General features: G+C 38.5%; 1 protein-coding gene and 1 pseudogene across 2 annotated transcripts in view; one reads left to right on the top strand and one right to left on the bottom strand.

The window, feature by feature from the left end:
* Window positions 1-13,014, top strand: part of ZBTB43 (zinc finger and BTB domain containing 43) — a 31,084-nt gene extending 18,070 nt beyond the window's left edge. For both annotated transcript variants that reach the window (XM_043985202.1, XM_043985204.1), the window contains exon 2: window positions 7,339-13,014. In XM_043985202.1, the coding sequence (XP_043841137.1) occupies window positions 7,362-8,765 (1,404 nt within the window). In that variant the 5' untranslated portion in view covers window positions 7,339-7,361 and the 3' untranslated portion in view covers window positions 8,766-13,014. The remainder of the gene's footprint in view (window positions 1-7,338) is intronic.
* Window positions 1,920-4,934, bottom strand: LOC122739022 (annotated as a pseudogene).
* Window positions 13,015-23,661: the final 10,647 nt, after the last annotated feature.

Below are 23,661 nucleotides of genomic sequence, written 5' to 3'. Positions count from 1 at the left end.
CACTAGGAAGGAGGGTTAGGAAGAAATGGGAAAGGCTTCCTGTAGAAGGGGAGATTTGAGCTGACTCTTGAAGGAACCTGAAGGTGAGGAGGGAGAGCATTCCAGGAAGGAGGGTCAGCCAGCAAAAGGCACAGAGTTGGAAGATAGAGTATCCTGTGTAATGAATAGGAAGTAGGCCAATGATGCTGGATTGTAGAGTACGTGAAGGTAGAGTAAAGCATAAGAAGGAAAGTAGGAAGGGGACTGGTTGTGAAGGGCATTAAATTCCAAACAGGATTTTATAGGGAGGCACTGGAGTTGATTGAGTGGGGAGAGTGGTATATGATATGGTCAGACATGTGCTTTTGGAAAATCATGTTGGCACTTGACAGAATATTCTGGAGTGGGGAGATAACTTGAGTCAGGGAGATCAACCAGTAGGCTATTGTAATGATCTAGGTCTCAGGTGATGAGGGCCTGCCACTAGATTTTTTTTTGTATTGAGTGGGAAGGAAGAGACATTTATAGAAGACATAAAGATAGGAAAGGTAAGATTTAATAACTAACATATAGGGTGCAGGGCATTGTGGTTTTTTGTGTTTTGTTTTTTGGTTTGTTTGTTTGGTTGGTTTTTTTTTTTTTTTTGGTGAGGCAGTTGAGGTTAAGTGACTTGCCCAGGGTCACACAGCTAGTAAGTATCAAGCATCTGAGGCCGGATTTGAACTCAGGTCCTCCTGACTTCAGGGCTGGTGCTCTATCCACTGCGCCACCTAGTTGCCTCTTAACAACAGATTGCATGTGTGTCGTGAATTGGACATTGATGACACAATGGTTGTGAACCTGGATGACTGTGAGGATGATAGTCTCCTCGTCTTTAATAAGAAAGTTAGGAAGCTCAGAAGATTGGAAGGGGGAACAAATCTTGTTTTGGGCATAATGAGGTTGACATGCCTACAGGACATTGAATTCAAGATGTTCAAAAAGTAGGTGATAATATGGGGCTGGAGTACAGGAAAGAAATTAAGGCTTTATCTATAAAAATCTGAGAATCATCTGCATTGAAATAATTTAACTTAATGGGAGTTGTTGAAATTACCAAGTGAGGTAATATAGAGGGAGAGGAGGGCCCAGGACCAGCCTTAGGACATGCCCAGGGTTTAGTGACCTGGATGATGTGTGGGGAGGAACAGTTAAGTAGGAAGGAAAACTAGAAGAGAGCTCAGTGTCATGAAAACCTACAGAGAAGAGGGTGTCTAGGGGAAGCAGGTGATCAGTGGTGTCACAGGCTACAGAGAAGTCAAGAAGGATGAGGATCGAGAAAAGGCTGGAAGAGTAGCTTTAGTAGAATTATAAGAGTTGCAGATTGCAAAGAGTTCAGAAGTGGGTAAAGAGAAGGTGGAAGCACAGAATATAGATTGTTTAAGGGAGAAGAAGAGAGATAAAGTATAGTGACTAGTGGAGATGTTGGGATCAAGTGAGGATTTTTTAAGGATGGGAGGTGGAAAGTGTTCGTTTGTGTGCAGTAAGGAGGCAGTCAGTAGCTAAGAGAAATTGTAGTGGGGATGATCAGCCAGAGAGTGGGGTCAAGGATGCATGAAGGAAAGTTTCTCTTGGCAAGGAAAAAGATTACCTGTTTGTGAGAGTTTGATGAAGGAGAAGATAGGGGAAGATAACTGAGTGATGTGAGATGAGGAAAAGAGAAGAGGGAACTCTTGAAAAACAGCCTCAATTTTTTCTATGAAGTATGAGGTGAAGTCCTCAGCATAGACTGGTGCTATGGGGAGTAAGATTTTTTATTTTTTTATTTTCAAGTTTGTCTCAAGTTTTATTTAACATGAGGGTAGAATGAGGAAACTCTGGGAAACAGAAAGTAGGTTACTATATATCAGTCTTCTTTTTTTTTTTTTTTTAACAAAACACTTGTCAAAGGCATTGCTGGCTTACACTTGGGGCCTGCTGGCTAGCTTCCAACCTTCCATTTTGCCCATCTTCATAAGGGCAGCAGCCGCACCCATGTATACACACACTGCTTCTCCAGTGGTATAGTTGTGCATTTGGGATCCGAGGGTCAGGCCTGCAGCACAGCCACCAAAGAAGTAGTTCAAAGGGTCATCTGGTTTTTCTCGAAGTTGAGTACTGACACAGGAAGTAATCCCAAATATGGCACCTACTGCAGCCATGGAGAATGTCAGTTTCCCAGCCCTTAACATTTCCTCAGCAACTGATTCAGGTAGAAAAAACACAAGGTGGTAGGCAGAGGCCAACAGCGGCACCCATCTTGGTGGTGACATAGGTCTTCCAGTGGCATTCAGTGCCATTGGGGATGTCCCAGTATTCCTTCACCAGTATAGATGCAATGATCACCCCTTGTCCCACCCCAAGGGCAGCTCAGGAGTAAGATTTGAGGAAGAATGAAAAGGTTTGGAATAGCTGCTGTATGTAGTATGTGTGATAGGGGATCAGTTAGGGAAATGTAAAAAGATTCCCTTGCTGCAGTGATAGCCCAGTTGAAATTATGTAACAAAAATTTGTTATAGTCAAAGTAATGGGGATACAGCAGCAAAAAAGAAACTGTCCTTGAATTTAAGTGCTTATTCTTTTAGGGGACAGCAGTTACAAAAGTCAATACAAAATAAAGTAATTTCCAAGGAAGAGGGCAAAAGCAACGGAGAGGATTAGTATAGGACTCTTGTAAGAAGTGACACTTAAGCTGAGCTGTGAAGAAAACTAGGGATTCTAGGAGTTGAAAGTGAGGAGGGAGTGATTCCAGACCCACAGGACAGCCTTTATAGAATCAGGGAGAGTGGAGGTGAAATGTGCTGTCTGGGGAGTGCTCCAAAAAAGGAGTAGGCCTATTTGGCTGGAACATAGAGTGTTTGTAAAGGAGCCTGGAAAAGTAGACTACTCTTCTCACAAATTGTAGTGTCTATATACCTAGCTTCTTGATAGTCCATTTCCTTTATATTTAAGGCCCTTTTGACTAAATTTGCAAGATTCCGGGCAAATAGATATTTACCCGCTCTTGTTAGGTGACTTCCATTCTTGGCTGGGAGCTTATTGTTTTCCTTCCTTGTCTATAAAAGGAGGGTGTTGGACAAAAGGATCTTTTAGTGCACTTACTTGTGTTTCTGAAGAAAAGGAGCTTTGTAGCTTTTACACTGCCTTGTACATAGTAGGTGCTTAATAAATTGTTGAATGTTTGAATGAATAATAGATACAAAAGAAGCCATTAAATTATATAAAATGGGTTTCTGTTTCTTTAAGAAATGAATTCATATTTGCCATTCTACAAGGGTCAGGAGTGTGAGTGTGTGGGTGTTGGTTTGGGTGAGTATCATTATTTGTCTGGGTTGTTAGGAACTAGGAACTGTAGGGGAGAGGTCAAGGACTGGATGTTGCTAAATGTACAAACTACATAAAAATGCCACATATCCAGTTAAGAAGAAAAGTTAAGCTGCTTGATAAAATACTCTGTGACTTAATTTGCTAGCTGTTACATTGGCAGTGTTACTATGAGGAACACGTAAGCTTAACATTTGAGTTTGCTTATTAATCTGGTTCCCAGATTTTTTTTTTGATGTAAAATAATGAGAGATCTAGAAAAGAATCTTTTCACTCATGACATTTAAAGTTTTTAAAAATCTACATCCATGGATTTTGATTTCATATACCAACTTCTTCTCAAATTAATACTTAAGCAATGCAACTGCTACCTAAAGAACTAAAGTGTTCTTGTACTACCTTACTTGACATGGGGGTGACCCTGGGCTATTGCATAAATTGCTCTGCCTTCGAGCACAAGCTTTGGCAAAGCCCTACTAAGCTGAAGAGGCTTTGAGTATGTGCCTGGCAATGAACCACGGTTCTGTTGAACTAAGGAATTATCTACTAAAGGTATTGGAGGTGTTGTGCTCTGTGTCAGTAGAGGGAGTACCCACATTAATATATGAAATCATGGATCTTTTGCAGTAGTAAAGAAGTATTTGTTAAGATGGATAAAACTGTAGCTTGATAGTTAATTCTACAAATACTAGATTTACCTAACATTGATAATCAGTAATAATTTAGCAAACTAGTATTTTGACAGTGTGAGATTTATTTCAGGTTTTGTCTGTCAGGGGTGTTTGTAGTATATTATGATAGTGTTATTCTGAATCATTGGGGAAGTTCTGATTTTCTAATGGAAGCATGTGAAATAGGAGTCAGAACTTTTGTAATTCTTAAGGAATCCTGTGGCATGCCCATAATACTGAATTTGGTAATTTCCATTTCCTCTAGTTTTCAGTTATTGACAATATGACTCCTAAAAGTTGACTATAAGTTATAGACAATAAATGTAGATCCCAATAGTTATTTGCATTCACTCATCCTTTGTATGGACTTAACATTTAATATTAATTCTTGATAACTTGTCTAAGGATTGAGTTCATTTAGTAAGGGGCAGCTGTAATTTGTTGTTTTTCATTCTAGAAGAGGACTGTGACAGATGTCATGACTTGCAGTGAATTGAATTAAAGTGAGGAAGGGCTATGCAAAGTCACCAGCCTCACTTTTTCCCCAGAGTCATCTGAGTTCAGTGGCAAGATATATATATCACAATGACCAGAGATGCCCCCAGATGTTTAAGGCAGTTGGGGTTAAGTGACTTGTCCAGGGTCACAGAGTTAGTAAGTGTCTGAGGTCAAATTTGAACTCAGGTCCTTCCAACTTCAGGGCCAGCCACCTAGCTGCCAGTTGTGCCTGGCTGTGATAAGGAAAAAAAACAACACTGAACTCCAGTAGTCAGAAGTATTCTGTACTAGTTTCGTCATCAGCTTGCAAGGAACTTCAGCTGCCTTAGTTTCTAGGCTCATTTTCCTTCCCTGTGGAAAGGAAAGATGGACTAGATCAGTGGTGACAAAGTCACATAGATACAGGGGTCACTAAATTGTACATAAAGATTCCTGCAGCCTCATGTTGACCTAGAAAACAACATATATTAAGACTTATGTTCTATTGTATTATTCTTTTTGTAAAGTATTTCCCAATTCCTTTTAAATTTGTTTCTGGCTACACTCAAGAGTGTGTTTGAGCCCTTTGGATTAGATGATCACTAGTGTACCTTTTTTAGGTCTGATTCTTTGGAAGAGGGACAGAATTTTGATAGTCTTACAATCATCTGAGCAGTTTGACTTAGGGCAGCCACAAGATAAAAGATTTAATAAAATAATTGGATTTTTACATAGACTTACAGTGATCTCTTAAGAAATAATCTAGTTCAACCCCCATATTTTTTAGATTTGTAGCAGATTGTGTGATTTTTATTCATTGGAATACATTTAAGTAATGCATGTAGAAGATTGGGAAAGTTACTTCAGCCTAAATAAGAAAAAAGGTGATCTAGAAAGCCATCTCTTTTTGCCTGGTGATTTTTAAGATCATAGGATTTAGACATGGTAGAGAATTTAGATATCATTTAGTTCAACCCTTTTATTTTATAGAGGAGGAAATTAGGACTCAAAGAGGTAAAGTGACTTGCTTGCATTGTTAATGTCCAGGTTTTTTGGTGATTGATTGTTATGAACTACAAAGATTGACTTTTTTTTCTTTTACTGTAGTTTGTGCTATGTGAAATGTTTAACATGTTTCCTTTTTGAATTGTTTTCAGTGCTTAATTGCCTAAATACAATTACCCAAGAGTCAGACTTACTATGTAAACCAAAACCACTGAGAAGTAAATAAGGCTAGATGTATAAGGAATTAAACCAGGGAGCAGCTAGGTGGCACAGTGGATAGAGCACTGGCCCTAGAGTCAGGAGGACCTGAGTTCAAATCTGGCCTCAGACACTTAACACTTACTAGCTGTGTGATCCTGGGCAAGTCACTTAACTCCAATTGCCTCCCCCCCCCCCAAAAAAAAGGAAAGGAATTAAACCAGATGTATAAGACTAAGAGCTATTCCTCTACAGAAAACTGATTGAATAATATGAATAGTTTTCAGAAGAATGACAAATTGTTGATGACTATATGCAGTCATACTCCACAATCACTAAAAGAGAAATGTAAATTAAAACAACTGATATTTTATTTTATGCTCAGCAGATCAGTAAAGGTGACCCAAAAAATGTTAATAGTCTGTGTTGAAGAGGCTAAAGGAAGAGAAGCATACTAATAGTCTGTAGTTGGAGCTGTGAATTGGTTCTGGAAAACTGAAATTTTATAAGAGGAATAAAGAACTGAAAGCACAGTGGGTATTCATAATTTGGGGAATTGGTGAACAAACTGCTGTATGAATATAATGGAATATATTTATGTAGTAAGAAAGAACAAATATAAGGGATTTAGTGAAACATGGGAAGATTTATTTGAACTGAATTTATTTGAAATAAAAGTGGAACATTATGCCCAGCAACCACAGTAATGTAAAAGACTAAAAGGAAGTAGAACTCTTGAGTAATTGTAATAGCCATTCTTGGCCCCAGAGAACCAATAATGAAACCTTCCTCTTTATAGAACAGGACTTCTGCTGCCATGTAAATTGACAAATGTGGTTACCATATCAATTGTTTCTTATTAACTGTTTTTCTTTGTTACAGGGGAGAGTTTGATTCTGAAGGAGTGGGCTAATATGTGCAGAAATGACTGATGTAAAACAAAAGGCATCAATAATTTTTTTTAAGTAAGGAAGCAAATGAGGTTATCAAACAGGCTTGCCCTGCTCCCTTGCTTTTCACTGACCTTCTGATCTTTTTCCTTGAAGGATCCAGAATATTAGAGTTTGATGTTGGAAGTTATTTTGTCCAACCTTATCCCCTGCATCTGCCAATGAATACTCATTCCTCTGTAGTTGACATTAGTGGGTTTAGCCAGATCCTAGTAAACTTTGCTAAATGGGCCCTAGGCAACCTTCCAAGACCAAGAGATTCCTAAATTTTGTCGTCCTTTCTCTCCAACCTCTGTCTCATTCTTACTGAAGGGCTAACTGATTACTTTCTGGATTATTTTCTATTGGAGGATAAGACTATAAGGTCTGTTTCTTAGTGCTCTCTAAATCATCCCTCTCTACCAGTAGTTATAGGTAAAAAGAACCTGGAAAATAATCCTAGATGTCCTCAACTATTCCCAAAGGGTAATGTTTATATTTTGTTCACAGTGACAGGCCTTCCTTAGTCCTATGTCAAAATCTATTGTACCATATACATATATCAAGAAAGGGAAAGACAAAAATAAGCTATTGACTCTGGTGGTACTTGGAGGAAGGGTGGTGGTTTTGGTGAAAAGGTTTTCTTATTTGTGGGAATTGAATATGATGAATGAAAAGGAGGTACAGCAGGTTTCTCATTGGCTTGGAATTGGTAATAATTTTTCTTTCTCTTGCAGTACTGAACTAGATTTGTAATGAAATGGAGTCTGGAACAAGTTCTTTTCGAGTGGAATTTCCTGATTTTTCTAGCACCATTTTGCAGAAACTAAACCAGCAGAGACAACAAGGACAATTATGTGATGTTTCCATTGTAGTCCAAGGACACCTTTTTAGGGCTCACAAGGCTGTTCTTGCTGCCAGCTCACCTTACTTTTGTGACCAGGTGCTACTGAAAAACAGCAGAAGAATAGTTTTGCCTGATGTTATGAATCCAAGGGTTTTTGAGAACATCCTTCTCTCTACTTATACAGGACGACTAGTAATGCCTGCTTTAGAAATTGTCAGTTATCTGACAGCAGCCAGTTTCCTTCAGATGTGGCATGTGGTAGACAAATGCACTGAGGTTTTAGAAGGAAATCCTACAGTCCTTTGTCAAAAGCTAAATCATGGCAGTGATCATCAATCACCAAGCAGCAGTAGCTACAATGGCCTAGTTGAAAACTTTGAGCTTGGCTCTGGTGGACACCCAGATTTCCCTAAAACCCAAGAACTGAGAGATGGAGAGAATGAAGAAGAGAGTTCCAAAGATGAATTGTCATCTCAGTTAACTGAACATGAATATCTTCCCAGCAACTCCTCAACAGAACATGATAGACTAAGTACTGAAATGACCAGTCAGGATGGTGAAGAAGGGGCCAGTGATAGTGCTGAATATCATTATACAAGACCCCTGTATAGCAAGCCCAGCATCATGTCTCATAAACGTTGGATCCATGTGAAGCCAGAAAGATTTGAACAGGACTGTGAAGGTGTTGATGTGCATGCTGCTTATGATGAGCATCAGGTGACTGAATCAATAAATACTATTCAGACAGATCACTCTATCCAGTCTTCAGGGGTGGATGAGGACTTTCACATTGGTGAAAAAAAAGTTGAAGCTGAGTTTGATGAACAAGCTGATGAAAGTAATTACGATGAGCAAGTTGATTTCTATGGCTCTTCTATGGAAGAGTTTTCTGGAGAAAGAGCAGATGGAAATCTTAGTAGCCACAGACAGGATACTATTATAGCAGCAGGCTATAGTGATAGCATTGAAATGGTGACAGGCATTAAAGAAGAAGCTTCCCACTTGGGATTCTCAGCTGCTGACAAGCTGTACCCTTGTCAGTGTGGGAAAAGCTTCACTCACAAGAGTCAGAGAGATCGGCATATGAGCATGCATCTTGGTCTTCGGCCTTATGGCTGTGGTGTCTGTGGTAAGAAATTCAAAATGAAACATCACCTTGTTGGCCACATGAAAATTCACACAGGCATAAAGCCATATGAGTGTAATATCTGTGGGAAACGATTTATGTGGCGGGACAGTTTTCACCGGCATGTGACTTCTTGTACCAAGTCATATGAAGCTGCAAAGGCTGAGCAAAATACTACTGATGTTAATTAAAAATAGGACGTGGATTTTTTTTTTAGTGGTGTGCACAAAAATAAACTATTATAATTATGCAAATTGTGTGCACAGATGATGTGTGGTACTTGCTATTATGAGACTAGCTTAAAAATTGGAGGATATTTCTGAAAGACTATGTAAGTAGGCCAATTTTTAAAGTCTAATTTCTCCAGTCAATATACTTCAGTCTTGCCCTGAGAGTTCAGTCTCTGCTAACCCACCTCTCAGCTGAATTTTTGACCTTCAGGCTAGTTGTGATGTAGGTGGGCCATTTTTGTTTTATTTTGTTTTTAATGTAGCCACCTGCATTTAGAACTGGGATGAAAATGTAAGGTTTTTTGTTTTGTTTTGTTGTTGTTATTGTTGGTTTGTTTTTTCAGATAGTGACAACTTTTGATCACTCATAACTTGGTCCTGTTAAAATGTTATTTTGCCTTTATGAAACTTGGAGTAGACCATCTAAATTTGTTTAGGTTAAATAGCTATCTCACCAAACAAATCCTCTGCTATGTAAAAAGCTCAAATAATATGTATGGCTCCTAGGAGGAGAAATTAAGTATAATTCTTTTGGTCTAAGTTTTACCTTTTGAAAGGATATTTTAATTAAAACCATGAAGGAGGATGCAAAGTAGGTAACATTCTAACTTGGTTCAATAGTAACATGGTACAAGCTTCTTTTTTTTTTTTGTGATACTACATTAATGTGTATCAAGTTCTTGATATAACCCCACAAGGTTTTATATTTTAGTATATTCAAGTTTTAAAAAAATTATATCTAGTTGTAATTCAATGGGTATAGGAACTAGTTACCAGAAATTAGCATTTCTAATTGGCTTGATTTCCAGTTCCTGTTCCTGTGAGTGATTGGAAGCTGTCACTCCAGCAGAGTCCCTAGGTGTAAGCTCTTTGTATTGTACCTACTGTGACCCTGATTATAAGTCCCACCTACTGCTGCTCAGAATTGTGGGTCTTTTGCAAATAGTTGAGCTTTCTAATGAAAATCTGTCACTCATAGGTAACTGGGAAGAAAAAATTACAGATAAAGAACATAGTTAGGAGTCCCTTATGTTTTGGAAGTTGGATTTAGTATAGCTCTGTATCTATGAAGCCACAAAAGACCAGAAACAGAATGCAGTGTGAGTGAGGCAGAGAAGAGCTGGTAACAAATTGTTCAGGTGGCACATTGTGTTCTTTCATTCAGTGTCACCCAATTTGAGCACTGGTACCTGTACAAAAGGAGGTGGTGGTAGCTCTTGAAAACAAATACATCCACATGAGCCCATAATTTAAGTCTTTTTAGGGGGCTGGAAAGTATTTCAGAATGGAATAGGAGAAAAAAAATCCTGATTTTAGCAGAGCAGTTTGGAGAGTCAAGCTCTCAAATTATACTGCTGCATAAATTAGCAAGTCCACACATCTGTACATATAGAAAACAAGAAAGTGGAAATTCTGGGATTTTTTTTCTCCCATCAGTCTGATGTATTGAACTGAAGACTGCTTTTAAGAAAAGAAATCATACTCCGAGTACTCGTAAACTCTGTGATATACCTAGATTTCTCATTGGGGTGGGACAGGGTGCTATAATTATACTAACTTCTTTTGACTTTGATTGCTTCCAAATTTTAAATATAAGTGTTTTCATTTTGTAGGAAAAATAGCTTTTCCTTGGATTCTAACTGAATTTGGTTTTAAAAAATTGGCTTTGAACAAATATAGTTGCCATTGCTGGCAATGGACTTGACTCAAACTGCGAACTCCTAGGAATTCAAGTTCTGAACACTGTATGTGGACAAAGGGAAAGTAGCTCACTCTTGTAATCAACATAATTAACAGGGATAATTCACTAACACTGTATCCTTCTCAATATAGAAAAGCACTTTGTATTTAAATCTCTTTATACATATATTGTTTTTAACCTAGAAACTATATATTACCTCCTGATTGATTGCCACATTAATACTGTTTCCTTAATATTGAAATGTCTGCTGGTTGCCAGTCTTTTTCTTTGTTTACATGACTGGAATTGTGTAGAGGTGACTATACAATCTAACTCAATTCTTTCCTACTTTTTGAAGTAGTCCTAGTCCTTCTGTGTGATGAGAAATTGCTTTATGACTCCCATTAATATTATTAGGGATGTTGTGAAACAATTACTTCTGCCAAATAACTTTAGCCTCTGCTGAGGTATTAGCAAAGTTATATTTTTTTGTTTATTTGAAAGCTTTCCTTTAAAAAATTAGGCTGGGAAGTTTGAGCTAGAAAACACAAATGTAGGGAATGCCTGTCTTCAACTCTGTTTAATTCAGTGAAACAATCTCGTCATGACTAATTTGAAGATTTTTTTTTTAATCTATTCCACTATTTTGTTACTTAATCTCCAAATCCTTATCCTATGTCATCTCAGACATCAGTTTTGCAAGAATTTAATGTTAACTGCAATTTTACATTATTCAAATAGATTGGTACCTTTTGTAGAAATCCTGATATGTATACCAACTGCTAATTTATAATTTTTTTTTCTCCAAAAATACATGCTCAACTTGTCTGTTGTCCTGTGCTATTTATATAATGTATTGGATTTCATTTTTTAAAAATGGTATGGGTAAGCAAATCAACCTCAGACACTCTTAGTGGGACCACTCTAATGCTGACCACATTCATCGAGCACAAAAATCTTTACCCGGCATGACTTGGGCTGGTGGAGGGAGAATGGGGTTGGGTGGCAGGGAGAGGCTTGGGGAAGAATGTTTACCATATCTATTAAGAGAGAAAATTTTGCATACTACCTTTTCAAGATAAAATAATTTTATCCCCTTTGGAACCTTTGCTCAATTACCACCTTTTGTGTTGGGGATAATTACTCTCTCTTTTTTTTCTCTAGCCTCAGCACTGGTTTAGAAATATCTTTTTTCAAAAATATTGTGCAGAAGGGAGTGGGAGAGGTCACACAAAGCCTTCTCTAGATACGGTAGTGATGATATCCCCTCCAATATCCACAGTTTTTGTTTAAGTTTTAGCTTGAGTTCTTCCCTCATCCTGATTTTTTAAAAAAAGGCTCCACTTAATGAGGACTGTGAATGTTACATGACATTATTAATGCTAGCACTTACATCATGCTTTTAATTTTAGAAGCACTGACAGGTCATGAAAATCATCTACTTCATAAGGTAGACATCACCATTTAACAAGAAAGGGAACTGAGGCAAAGGTTAAGTGCCTTTTCCCAAGGCCACCCTGGGATCATATGGGATTAACCTCAGGAGTTCTTGGGTCCCAGCCCTTTGATTCTGACTACTAGACCAGACCTTTCTCAGTTCCCTTATTCCCCTTTCCCCAATTTAGGGGTGATAACCAAGTTTTAAGGCAATTCTTGAAGAGTTCATTAGGATACTCCCCAAAACGATGGGCTAGTTCCTCCCTTCTATGTGTGGTGTGCATTGCCAGGTACTTTGGAAGTGAAATTGGAACATGTGTATACAAGAAAAACATTAATACCTTTTCTTCCCCCAGGGCAAGAGGTGCTACAGACTACATGTATAGAGATTGAATAGAGTTCAGATACTGCCAAATCAGGGTCTTAGTTTCATAAGATCCACATTTTGATGACTTGGGAGTAGTAAAGAATGAGACTAAACCCATGTAGAATCTCCTCCAATATAATCTTAAGTGAATTTTATTTGACTTGTGCCACTAATATTTATTGAAGATACTTTATTGGGTTACTAACTCAAAAAGTTCCATCTTTATTCAGTGAAACCAGAGTTTTTCTCTGAAGTGGCAAAGTATTTGCTACTTAACTACTTCAATGAATCTGTTTTTAATTTAGAATAACTATACTGAACAGTGCCCTGAGGGAAAATGCTGGAACACATTTCTTAAAATGTGATTTTTTTTTCCTTGCTTGAAGCTTGTGTCATATGTCAGTTGTTGCTGCTTTGTTTCCTTTTTTTTTTATGGGGTTTCCAATATTTCTTCCAGAAATTTACTTTTATTTATGCAAGTCAGGTGAATCTTCCTTGAGCTACAAACATAGTTTTATTCTAAGGAAATTGTCATTTAAGGTTGCATATCTTATTGATATTTTGTGAAATGTTATGCCTGTATTGCAAAGGTTGAATAGTTTTGTCTTTATAATATTGCTGTCTTCACTGTACAGCATGGTTTTACTTAATTTAATGTTACTGTTTAATATTTTCTTCTTATAGAAGAGATCATGCCCTTTTGTATGACATGTTTTAATAAATGTTATCTGTCAACTTCGTAAAAGCTTTGTTTTCACTTTGGATTATCTTTAATCTGGTGTGCCTTCGTTATTTTTCTGGTTTTGGCCATATGTGGAAAAGTAAGACTCCTTTCAAAAGTTCCAAGTTGATAGTTATAGAGAAACTAATTTCCTCTCCCATTCTTGAAGACTACATACATATGCTTCTGTCCTATTGCCTTTTCCAGGTACTTATTCCAACTCCCTCAACCATCACCATCTGACCCTTTTCAGTTTTGCCCAGCCCCTATGATACCTTTCATACATAGTCCTGTCCCACAAACCTTTTCCCTACACATAATGCTTCTAAGTCCTGCTTACCCTCACACTCATACCACTTATCCTTTTCAGAGGCAGCTGGTGGCATAGTTTTGAGCCTGGAGTCAGGAAGACCTGAGCTCAAATCAAGCCTCAAACACTAGCTGTGTGACCCTGGAGAAATTAGTTAACTGCTGTAAAATGAGAATAATAATACCTTGTAAGGGTGTTGTGTAGATCAAATGAGACAATTTAAAAATGCTTAGCTCTGGGCCTGGCACATAGTGGATGCTAGCTATATAAATGGTTATTCTCTTCCTTTTCCTTCCCTCTCAGCCCTGGACCCTGTGTTTCTCCACTTATTTCAGCCCTCCCTCCTCACCTCTTATCACAAAAAGCACTGTTCTTTAAATGTGGTTCAGACTGGTGAACCAGCAAATTATAGCACTGAGAGAGCCCTACTTCCCAGCAACAGCTCATTACAAGAGACACTGCTCATTTTAGACCTAAACTTATCATCATCCCACACAAACCTTCTGTTATCACTGTTGTTTGTTATAAACCTCTCCCCACCCCCTGAATTTTTAAATGGGCTCTAGATTGCCTGGGCTAACTGCTGTGGATGGTAAAGATGGAATCTAGGTATATTTCCTCTTTGCTAACTGGTCAGTGTATAGCCTTTTCTGACAAGCAACACAACCTTCTTTCTATCATGTGCTCTTTGCCATTTTCTTTCTCTTCATACACATTCCTCTACAAAGTAACATAATTGTACCCCCTTGTTACAAGTGGAAGGAAGGTTCTGGCCACTTGGGAATGTACATATTTCTAGTCCACAGACATTAAATGCCTCTTGTGTGTATGGTACCCTGCTAGGCCCCTGAGATATAAAAACAAAAAAGTTCCTGTACTTAAGGAGCTTATAGTCTACTGGGAGCCATGTACAGAGCTACAGTAAATTCAGAAGGGAGAGTACCAACACGGTGGGGGGGGGCGGCGGGTAAGAACTGCTTTATGTAGAAAGACAGCATTTTGAGCTAGGGATTCTGGGAGGTAGAGAGGGAGGGAGCACATTCAGAGTATTCAGGGCCAATCTGTTTGAATGTATAGAGCTATTAGATGGAATGTTGTGTACAGAGAGCAGCTAGCAGGTCAATTTTGCTGGTGTGGAGTGACTAGGAAGAGCAGTAGTGAGAAATAACACTGGAAAGGCGGGTGAGAAACCTGCCTTTTCCTTAGGTTATGGAAATCCCACCACTAATCTCCATGATCAAATGGAGATGATCCTGTGAACTTGAAAGTTTGACTGGCACAAGCTCTGACAATCCCATGAAATCTAGAGAGGTTTCTGATGCCGACCTGGTGATGGACTCTGGTTCTGTCATCCAAGGAGAAGTCTACAGCTTACCCTAAATGCAGAGAATCATCACTAGAAGGTTGGTTGCCAGAAAATGGATTTTTGGGGGCGGGTGGGGCACTGTGGGAGGATGATATATAACAGTCTTACTAAAGCTTAATTCTTAGGATTGTAGAGGGGTCTCAGTCTGCATCAGTAGAGGAAGTATACATGTAGATGAATCAAAGAATTTTAAAGTAATATGTTAAAAGTAACAAACTTGTATTAAATACCTCGTGCTCTAAGCTGAGATGAATACATTGAGATAGACAAGAACCTAGCTCCTGTGAACTCTGGTGGTGTCTGAAAGTTGCTGAGGTTACACATTCCCAGTAAATAATGGAAAAATGGGAATATATTTGGTGGAGAACATAAAAAGCAGTTTATTTTAGACATATTCAGTGTTCTTGCAGTGACCACTTTACTTTCTGCCAACTGAGGTCCACCTTCATAAAATAAATCACCCTTCCCATAGGGTTAGTCACTCAGTAAAAGGCTCTTACAGAGAACTTCAGAGGTCATGCAACACCTCACTTTACAAAATGGGAAAGTGAGGCCCTATGAGTGGTAAAAACTTGAATCAACTGGATCAGATCCTAGAGATCATGTAGTCCATCCTCATGTTACTGATGGGGAAACTGAGAAATAAAATGACTTGTTTAAAATTGTATGGCTAGTAAGCAGAGCTAGGATTCGTACCTAAATTTCATGACTTCAGATCCAATATTTTTCTTGATATACAGTGCTGGGGGTGGAGAACTCAAATTCTGTAACTTGTACCGACTTCCTCAACAGTAACTTGGCTAGAGAGAATAAAGTATGGGAGGCAGCATAGTATAGTGAAAAGAGTACTGGATTTAGGATCAGAACTGGATTCACACAACAGGCCCCTCCATTTAGATCTAGAATAAATCACTTCCCCTTTCTAGGCATTGGTTTCTTTTACTGTAAAATGAGGGGATTGGATTAGATCTCAATACTTTTATAACTACAACCCTGTAATTCCTAATATAGTTGCTCAGGCTTTATCAGTAAAAAGTTTAGTTAGCGTTGAACTTGATTTCTATATATTATATATAAATTTTCTCAGAGGTTCCATCTGAAGGCATGACATGGTTTCCCAAAACTTTTTTTCTAATGAACTCTCTGGTTAGTTTGAGAAAGTTGACATTCTTAGATTGGATTTTGGTAAATGAGGATGAAATACAAACTATTCCACAAATTTGTTGATTGGAGATATTTGAAGGAAAAACCAGAACAGCAAAAATTCCAATATTTTTATCATAAACTGGTTTGACTGTTCATTCAAACTGGTCTTAGCCATTAGCCACTTGTATATGATCCCATTTAAAATCTAATATCACTTTGAACATACAAATAGATAAGTCAGCTATGTGTTACAAATAATAGAATGATGAAGTATTAGGAGAATTATAACTGGCCTTTGAAGGGAGTACATAGGCAGTATGAAAATATGACAGTTAAAGGGGAGAATTTGAGTACAGTGTTTTTGAAATTAGTGGCATTTCATTTCTACTGTAGTGGTTGAATACTATTTTTTCTCTTTGTAATATTCCAAACCAAGAAGCAAATACTGAAGCTGTTAAATGTATTTATAACATAATAAGATATTTGTCACCCTTTGGGGCACTCTAGGCTGAGGCTTTCCTAAATTTTATAGCTAAACTACCATTAACTGGGACCATGGTCGCAGGGGGAGTGCCCTTCCTCTTAGAAGTAACCTTCTATGGCTAGTTTGTAGGCAACATTGATAGAACCTTTAACAAGTTAAATTATATGTGAAGGTAGCATAGTGCCCACTTTCTAGAATAGAAAGTTTAAGAAATAAAGAAAATAGAATATTTACATAAAACTTTAGGTAAGAATGGAAAAGTTTAAAATAATATGTGAATTTGGCAATGTTTATCCATTTTTAAAAAATGTAGATCAGGGCTTCTTAAACTTTTTCTACTCACAAACCCTTTTTACCAGAGAAATTTTTATATGACCCTGGGTATATAGGTATATAAAATAGGTATACATAACCTTTTACTTTTTGTTTGTTTGTTTTTCCGGGCAATGAGGGTTAAGTGACTTGCCCAAGGTCACATAGCTAGTAAGTGTCAAGTGTCTGAGGCTGGATTTGAACTCAGGTCCTCCTGAATCCAAGGCCAGTGCTTTATCCACTGCGCCACCTAGCTGCCACAATCTTTTACTGTTGTAAAATTTTTTGTGACCCCTATATTCAATTATAAGACCCCATATGTTGTTGTGACATAATTTAAGAAGCTTTGATCTAGAACATTATACAGTTTTTGTTATATTGGATAATATTAATAAATTGAGTTAGATCTTTGCCTCTCAGGGCTTTGGAAAATGTCATGATTGCATTTTTGTAAGAGTAGTCCAAAGTATTCACTTAATTTGAATGTTTGCATGTTCAAAGTGATATTAGATTTTAAATGGGATCATATACAAGTGGCTAATGGCTAAGACCAGTTTTTTTGTTCGTTTGTTTTTTTTAGTGAGGCACTTGGGGTTAAGTGACTTGCCCAGGGTCACACAGCTAGTGAGTGTTAAGTGTCTGAGGCCGGATTTGAACTCAGGTACTCCTGACTCCAGGGCCGGTGCTCTATCCACTGCACCATCTAGCTGCCCCACTAAGACCAGTTTGAATGAACAGTCAAACCAATTTATGATAAAAATATTGGAATTTTTGCTCCTGTTCTGGTTTTTCTTCAAATATCTTCAATCAACAAATTTGTGGAATAGTTTGTATTTGATCCTCATTTACCAAGCAGAGGCTAGATGACCACTTTGATCAGGGCTGCTACTTCAGGCAAGGGCTTGGACCAGATGAGTTTCACGGTCCTTTTCAATTCAGATACTGATTTTATATCCCAAATCTTCCAGTTCAACAAACATCCCAATGTACAAAGTAATGTGCTAGCTAACAGGGGAGATACAAAGTTAAGTCATGGTCCCTGGCCTCCTGAAGTTTAGTCAAGGGAATAAGTTGTATACAGATAACTATAATAAACAGTGATTTGTGATAAGTGCATTAGAGAGGTATAATTCGAAGCATTATTTGTGAAGTACAAGGAGTAGAATTGTTACAGACAGGATTAGAGAAGTTATTACTGAGGAGATGCCATGTGAATTGATCTTTGCACTTACTGCTTGGCATCTAGTAAGCACTTAATAAATGCTGAAATGTAGAAATTCAATAGGTATGGGAAAGAGATGTTTTTCTAGGCAAAGAGGGAACAAAGGCATGGAAGTAAGAATAGAGTTGATTATATTCAGAGGACAACAGAGTTTAGAGTAGTGTAATAGAAAAAACTGGAAAGGTAGGCTAGTACCAAATTGTAAAGGAATGCCAGATCAAAGAATCTGGACTTAATTTGATTTTTTTAGCAGAAGGGTGATTTGGCCAGATATATGCTTTAATTCAGGCAGTGCACCAAGGGATGGTTTGGAGTGAGTAGGCTGGAGATAGGGAGACCTGTTAAGAAGTTATTATGGTTAAAAAAAAGGGGGGGGGGGTAGCTAGGTGGTGCAGTGGATAGAGCACTGGCCCTGGATTCAGGAGGACCTGAGTTCAAATTCGGCCTCAGACACTTAACACTTACTAGCTGTGTGACCCTAAGCAAGTCACTTAACCCCAATTGCCTCACCAAAAAAGAAAAAGTTATTATGGTGGTTCTAGCCCTGTGTACCGACACAGGCCTTGGATTTAAAGTGGTAGCAGTTGGAACTAGAGATGAAGAGACACGTGGGAGCAATGTGGAAGAGGTAGAATCAAGAGAATTTTTTAACTAGTAATGAGAGTTGATGGGAGACTTAAGTAAATGGTGGGGCCACTTGAAAGAAAAGTGAAAAAAGGAGGAGCAAATTTGGGGAAATGATAAACTCTTTCTGGCATACAGAGTTTGAAGTTGATTGTTTTAGTACAAAGCTTAAACTGTGGTGCTCGACCCCATATGGGGTCATGTAAGTGAATGTGGAGTCATAAAAAATATGGCAATAATAAGAAGTTATGTATACCTGTTTTATATACCTGTATACCAGGGATCAGATAAAAATTTCTCAGGCAAAAAGGGGTCATGAGTGGAAAAAGTTTAAGAAGTTCTGTTTAGTAGAGATGCCTTGTGAGCAGTTATAGTTGTGAGTTGGAGTCTTATAAAGAAGAATCACCCAATGTATTTCAGGACTTCCTCTGATTTTTGGAGCATACACCTTAAAGCCTTTCCTAGCTTATTTAGGACCTACCTTAGAAGTCAGGAGTGCTAAAACAGACTTGGGAGCCTTGTGTTTAGGACTGGTAATTGAAGTCATTGGAGGGAATGGGATGGCCAAGAGAGAAGAGGGCTAATGGCAGAACCATTCACCATCAGGGAATGAAAAGAATTAGGAAATCCTACCAGAATTTAAATTGAAGGATTTAGAAATTCCAGGCACTTCAGCAATAAAACTTGTTTAGTATTGAGTTAGTCTAAATTACTTTAACATAGCATCATAATGGGAAGCAGTGTAGTTTGTGGAGAGAGTTCTAAATTTGGAGTCAAGACCTAAATTATAATCCCAGCTTTGGTGGTGATTAGCTGTGACTCTGGGCAGATCACTTGACCTTGTTGAACTTCTGTTTCCTCACCATAAAACAGGGATAGTTGTACCACCTACAAAAAAAGATACTTTAAAGCAATATAGAAATATAAGTTGCTATGAACAAGTGAAATTTAAATAGACATCTTTGATGGATCCTTATTTCATTGGTACAGATACTCCTTCCACTCCTGCAAATCTTCATCTTCTTTGCAGTTCTTTTCATAACATTCTTTAGCTACTCAAAGCACTGGCAGCCTTCCTTTGGTTTTGGAAGCCTATATTCAGAGCATTTCCACTTGAGTGTACTTGTTAGACTTTGTACCACTGATGTAGCTATCTAGAACCCAAGGTCCCTTCCATGAGAAATGGAATTAGATTAGTGATAGTCACCTAAGCTTCCCTCTTGTAATTCACACTAGTTTTGAAAAACAAGTGTGTATTGAAGACCATGGTGAGTGAATGTGACTGCTGTGTCTATCAGTTTTATAAAACTGCCTTTTGGAAGAATTTCATCTCTTGGGTATTGCTGGAATGTATTGGCATGTCAGAGTTAACAACAATGAGGTAAGTATGGGTTTTCTTCCCTAACTTGGGAGACTACAAGGTATTTTTATATTTAGTGTATAGTTAGGATTGAGGTTTGGTAATGGTTTACAATGTATTGGGGATGTCCTTGAGTTGTTGGGGTTTTTTTGTTTTGTTTTTTTTTTGGTGAGGCAATTGGGGTTAAGTGACTTGCCCAGGGTCACACAAACAAGTGTTAAGTGTCTGAGGCTGGATTTGAACTCAGGTCCTCCTGAATCCAGGGCTGGTGCTCTATCCACTGTGCCACCTAGCTGCCCCAGTCCTTGAGTTTTAAAAAGTTAAACCAGCAGAGATCAAACTCAGGCAGATCCTACCAAATTGGAGGGTCTTAGAGCATGAGACCCAAACTGTGTGCCTGTTGTCCAAGGACCAATCAATCAGTCAGTCAATTAGTGAGAATTTATTAAAGGCATCCTACAGGCCAGACAGGAGGCAGTGATATGGCTCAGTGGATAGACTGCTGGGTCTAGAGTCAGGAAGACCTGAGTTCAAATTTGGCCTTCAGGCACTTACTAGCTGTGTGACCTTGGGCAAATCACTCAACCTATGTTAGCTAAATACTGGAAATACAAAGAAAGGCAAAAGACAGTCCCTGCCCTTGAAGAGCTCATAATCTAATGGGGGAGATAATAAGCAATCAGATATGTACAAATAAGCTACATACAAGATAAATAAGAAAAAATCAAGAAAAGGAAGGCACTAGAATTGAGAAACTGGGAAAAGCTTTCTGTGGAAGGTGGGATTTTTAGCTGGGACTTTTGAAGCAAGCCAGGAGGCAGAGATGAGGAAGGAGATCATTCCAGGCATGGGAGCCCCCAAGTGAAAATGCCCTGGGCCAAGAGATAGTGTCATATTTGAAGAATAGTGAAGAGGCCAGTGTTACTGGATTGAAAAGTGTGTTGGGGAGATAGAGGTTATGTAAGGTGTAAGAAGACTAGGAAGGGGTGTGTGCGTGTGCATGCTGGAGGGGGTGATGTTTATGAAGGGCTTTGAATGCTAGAGGATTTTGTCGAAGGCAGTTGGGAGCCACTGGAGTTTATTGAGGAGGGAGATGTTATATATTTTGTCCTGGGTTTTAGAAAAATCACTTCGTGGCTGAATGAAGGATGGACTGAAGTGGAGAGAGACTTGTGGTAGATACCAATCAGCAGGCTATTGCAGTTCAGGCATAAGGAGATAAGGGCCTGTACCAGGATGGTGGCAGTATCAGAGGAGAGAAGGGGTGTATTTTAGAGATCTTGTAAAGGTGAAATCAACAGGTCTTAGCAATGGATTGAATATGGAGTTGAGAGAGAGTGAGGAGGTAAGGATGATGCTTGGGTTGCAAGCATGAGGAACTGGGAGAATGGTGGTACCCTTACCAGTAATAGAGAAATTTGGAAAGGAGGGAGGGTTTAGGAAGAAAGGTAAAGAGTTCAGTTTTGGACATACTGAATTTAAGATGTCTATAGGACATCTGGAAGTCAGCAGAGAGGTTTTGAGAATTTGATTTGAGAATCATTAGCAAAGAACTAATGATTAAATCTATGGGAGTTGATGGAATCACCAAGTGGAGTTGTATAGTGGGAGAAGAGAATCCAGAAGCGGGGGACACACATGGTTGGCAAGCATGACCTGTATGAAGATCTAGTAAAGGAATAGGGTGATTGACAGTGTTAAAGGCTGCAGACAAGTCAAGAAGGATGAAGATTCAGAAAAGGCCATTGGACTTGGGAATTAAGAGATCATTGATAACTTAGCCAAACTATATGTAGAGAGGCCCATCACCAGGAGGTTGGCCACTCAAGGGGTGAATTTTCTTGGACACAATACTCATTGAACTCTACTAAGTAATGGAAAGTTGAAATTAGCTGCAGTAGTGAGAACATTTGCCTTGATGAAATTGTGGATCTTCTGAAGTATTGGAATAAAGGTTTACAATGTAATCAGAAGAATAGAAATCACTATTACCTTGGAAGTATTTCAGCCAAAATTTAAAAGACAGCAGCATAATTTCCATTGTAAAATTATTACAAGTAGAATGAATCTTATAGAAAAAATAATAATTTGCATTTCTGTAGTACTTTAAGGTTGAGTGTTTTCTTTAAAACAACCCTGTGAGATATATGGTGTGTACAGATAAAATATTTTTTTTAATTTTAGTTACAAGCAAACAGTTTCAAAGAATGAAACTAGTCAGTGGCAGAATTGAATCTTAGGGCCATAGGCTTTTAGAGTGGAAATAGACCTTAGAAATCATCTAATCCAGGACTCAGCAGGCCAAATCTAGCCTTCCACCAGTATTTAAAAATGTAAAAACTATTCTTAACTCCTGGGCTGAACAAAAACAGGCAGCTGGCCGGATTTGGCCCTCAAGTTATAGTTTGCCAACCCCCTGATCTACTCTAACATCCTCATTTTATGGATAAGGAAATAAAGAGAAAGGGAGTGACTTGCTTCATATTCATACCCTTCCTACTGGCTTGTTGCCTATGCATATGTCGAAGTATAGATTATTTTTTAATACTTTATTTATTTACTTAATTAAAAATTAAAAATTTTTTTTCCAAGTATAGATTTTTTAAAAACCCTTCACTTGAACTTGCTATCCCCTCAAGGTGTCGCTCCATCTCTTTTTTCCCTTTCACTGATAAACTCCTAGAAAGTTTTTGTCTCCCTTTCCTCATTACCTATTCATTTTCAGACCTCTTACAGTTCAATTTACAAAGCTGATGTTATTTTCACAGTCTCTTTGGCCTTTCTGTAGTTTTAAATATTAACCACCACTCTTCCTAGATAGTTTCCCATCCTTTGGCATCTTTGTCATGCCTTTCTTTTGGTTCTCCCAGTAGTCTTCCTATTTGTTCTCTATTGCTGGAATCATCATCTGTCTTTTCTCCTAAGTATGCATGTTCCTCAGGTCTCTGTTCTGAAATCTCTTCTTATCTCTACAATCTCTTCCTTAATGTTTCCATTGGCTTCCATCTCTACATAAATGACTCTCATATTTTTATAGCCAGCCCTAGCCTCCCCCATTGAACTCCATTCTCAGCTGGAATCCAACTGCCTGTTGGACATCTTCAGCTGGTTGTCCCATTGACACCTCAAACTCCATTTTCCCCAAGCTGAATTTATCATCTTTTCCCTAATGTAGGGGCCAAATTTTAATTGGGGAGTGTTAGTTAGGCGGCTCACCGCAATATTGGGGCAATGAAGGAGATTAACAGCCTCTTTCAAAAACACAACAGGGTTTATTAATAAGAATGAACTTAAAAGCACAAGTAAGATTAGTAGAATTAAGGGAAAGGAAAAAAAAATGGAGGAAGGAAAACAATACAACCTGAATCACACTACCACCCAGGGCTCAGCAGAACACACAGCTGACTCCTGTTTCTTTCTGGCTCCAAGCCAGAATGGCGAAACTCCTCCCTTCTCCTTACCAGAAACCCCTGGGCTCCCAGGAAACAGGGTGGACAGACACACAGCCCCAAGCTAATTGGCTGGCAGCCTTGATTGACAGAATTAACAAGCCGCTCTACAACTGCCAGCCCCCCTTCAGCTTCTTGATGCCAGAGGTCACCTGACTGCCCTCACCCGGCTTCCAGTCATGGCGGGGCTGCCCTCATTATAATTTGGCCAGGCCCATGGAGGTGCACAGTGTGCAACAGAATGAGGTCAGGGTGCACGGGGTTTCTAATTTTAGGCAAAGATGAGGTCATAGAAACCTCAAATCACAATTCTTTTTGTTTTTGATTTTGGGTTTTTTTTTTGGTGGGGCAGTGAGGGTTAAGCGACTTGCCCAAGGT

Source organism: Dromiciops gliroides, chromosome 2 (genome assembly GCF_019393635.1).
Source record: "Dromiciops gliroides isolate mDroGli1 chromosome 2, mDroGli1.pri, whole genome shotgun sequence".
Taxonomy (NCBI): Eukaryota; Metazoa; Chordata; class Mammalia; order Microbiotheria; family Microbiotheriidae; genus Dromiciops; species Dromiciops gliroides.
The sequence above is the reverse complement of the archived record's forward strand: the minus strand, read 5'-3'. Positions and strand labels throughout refer to the sequence as shown.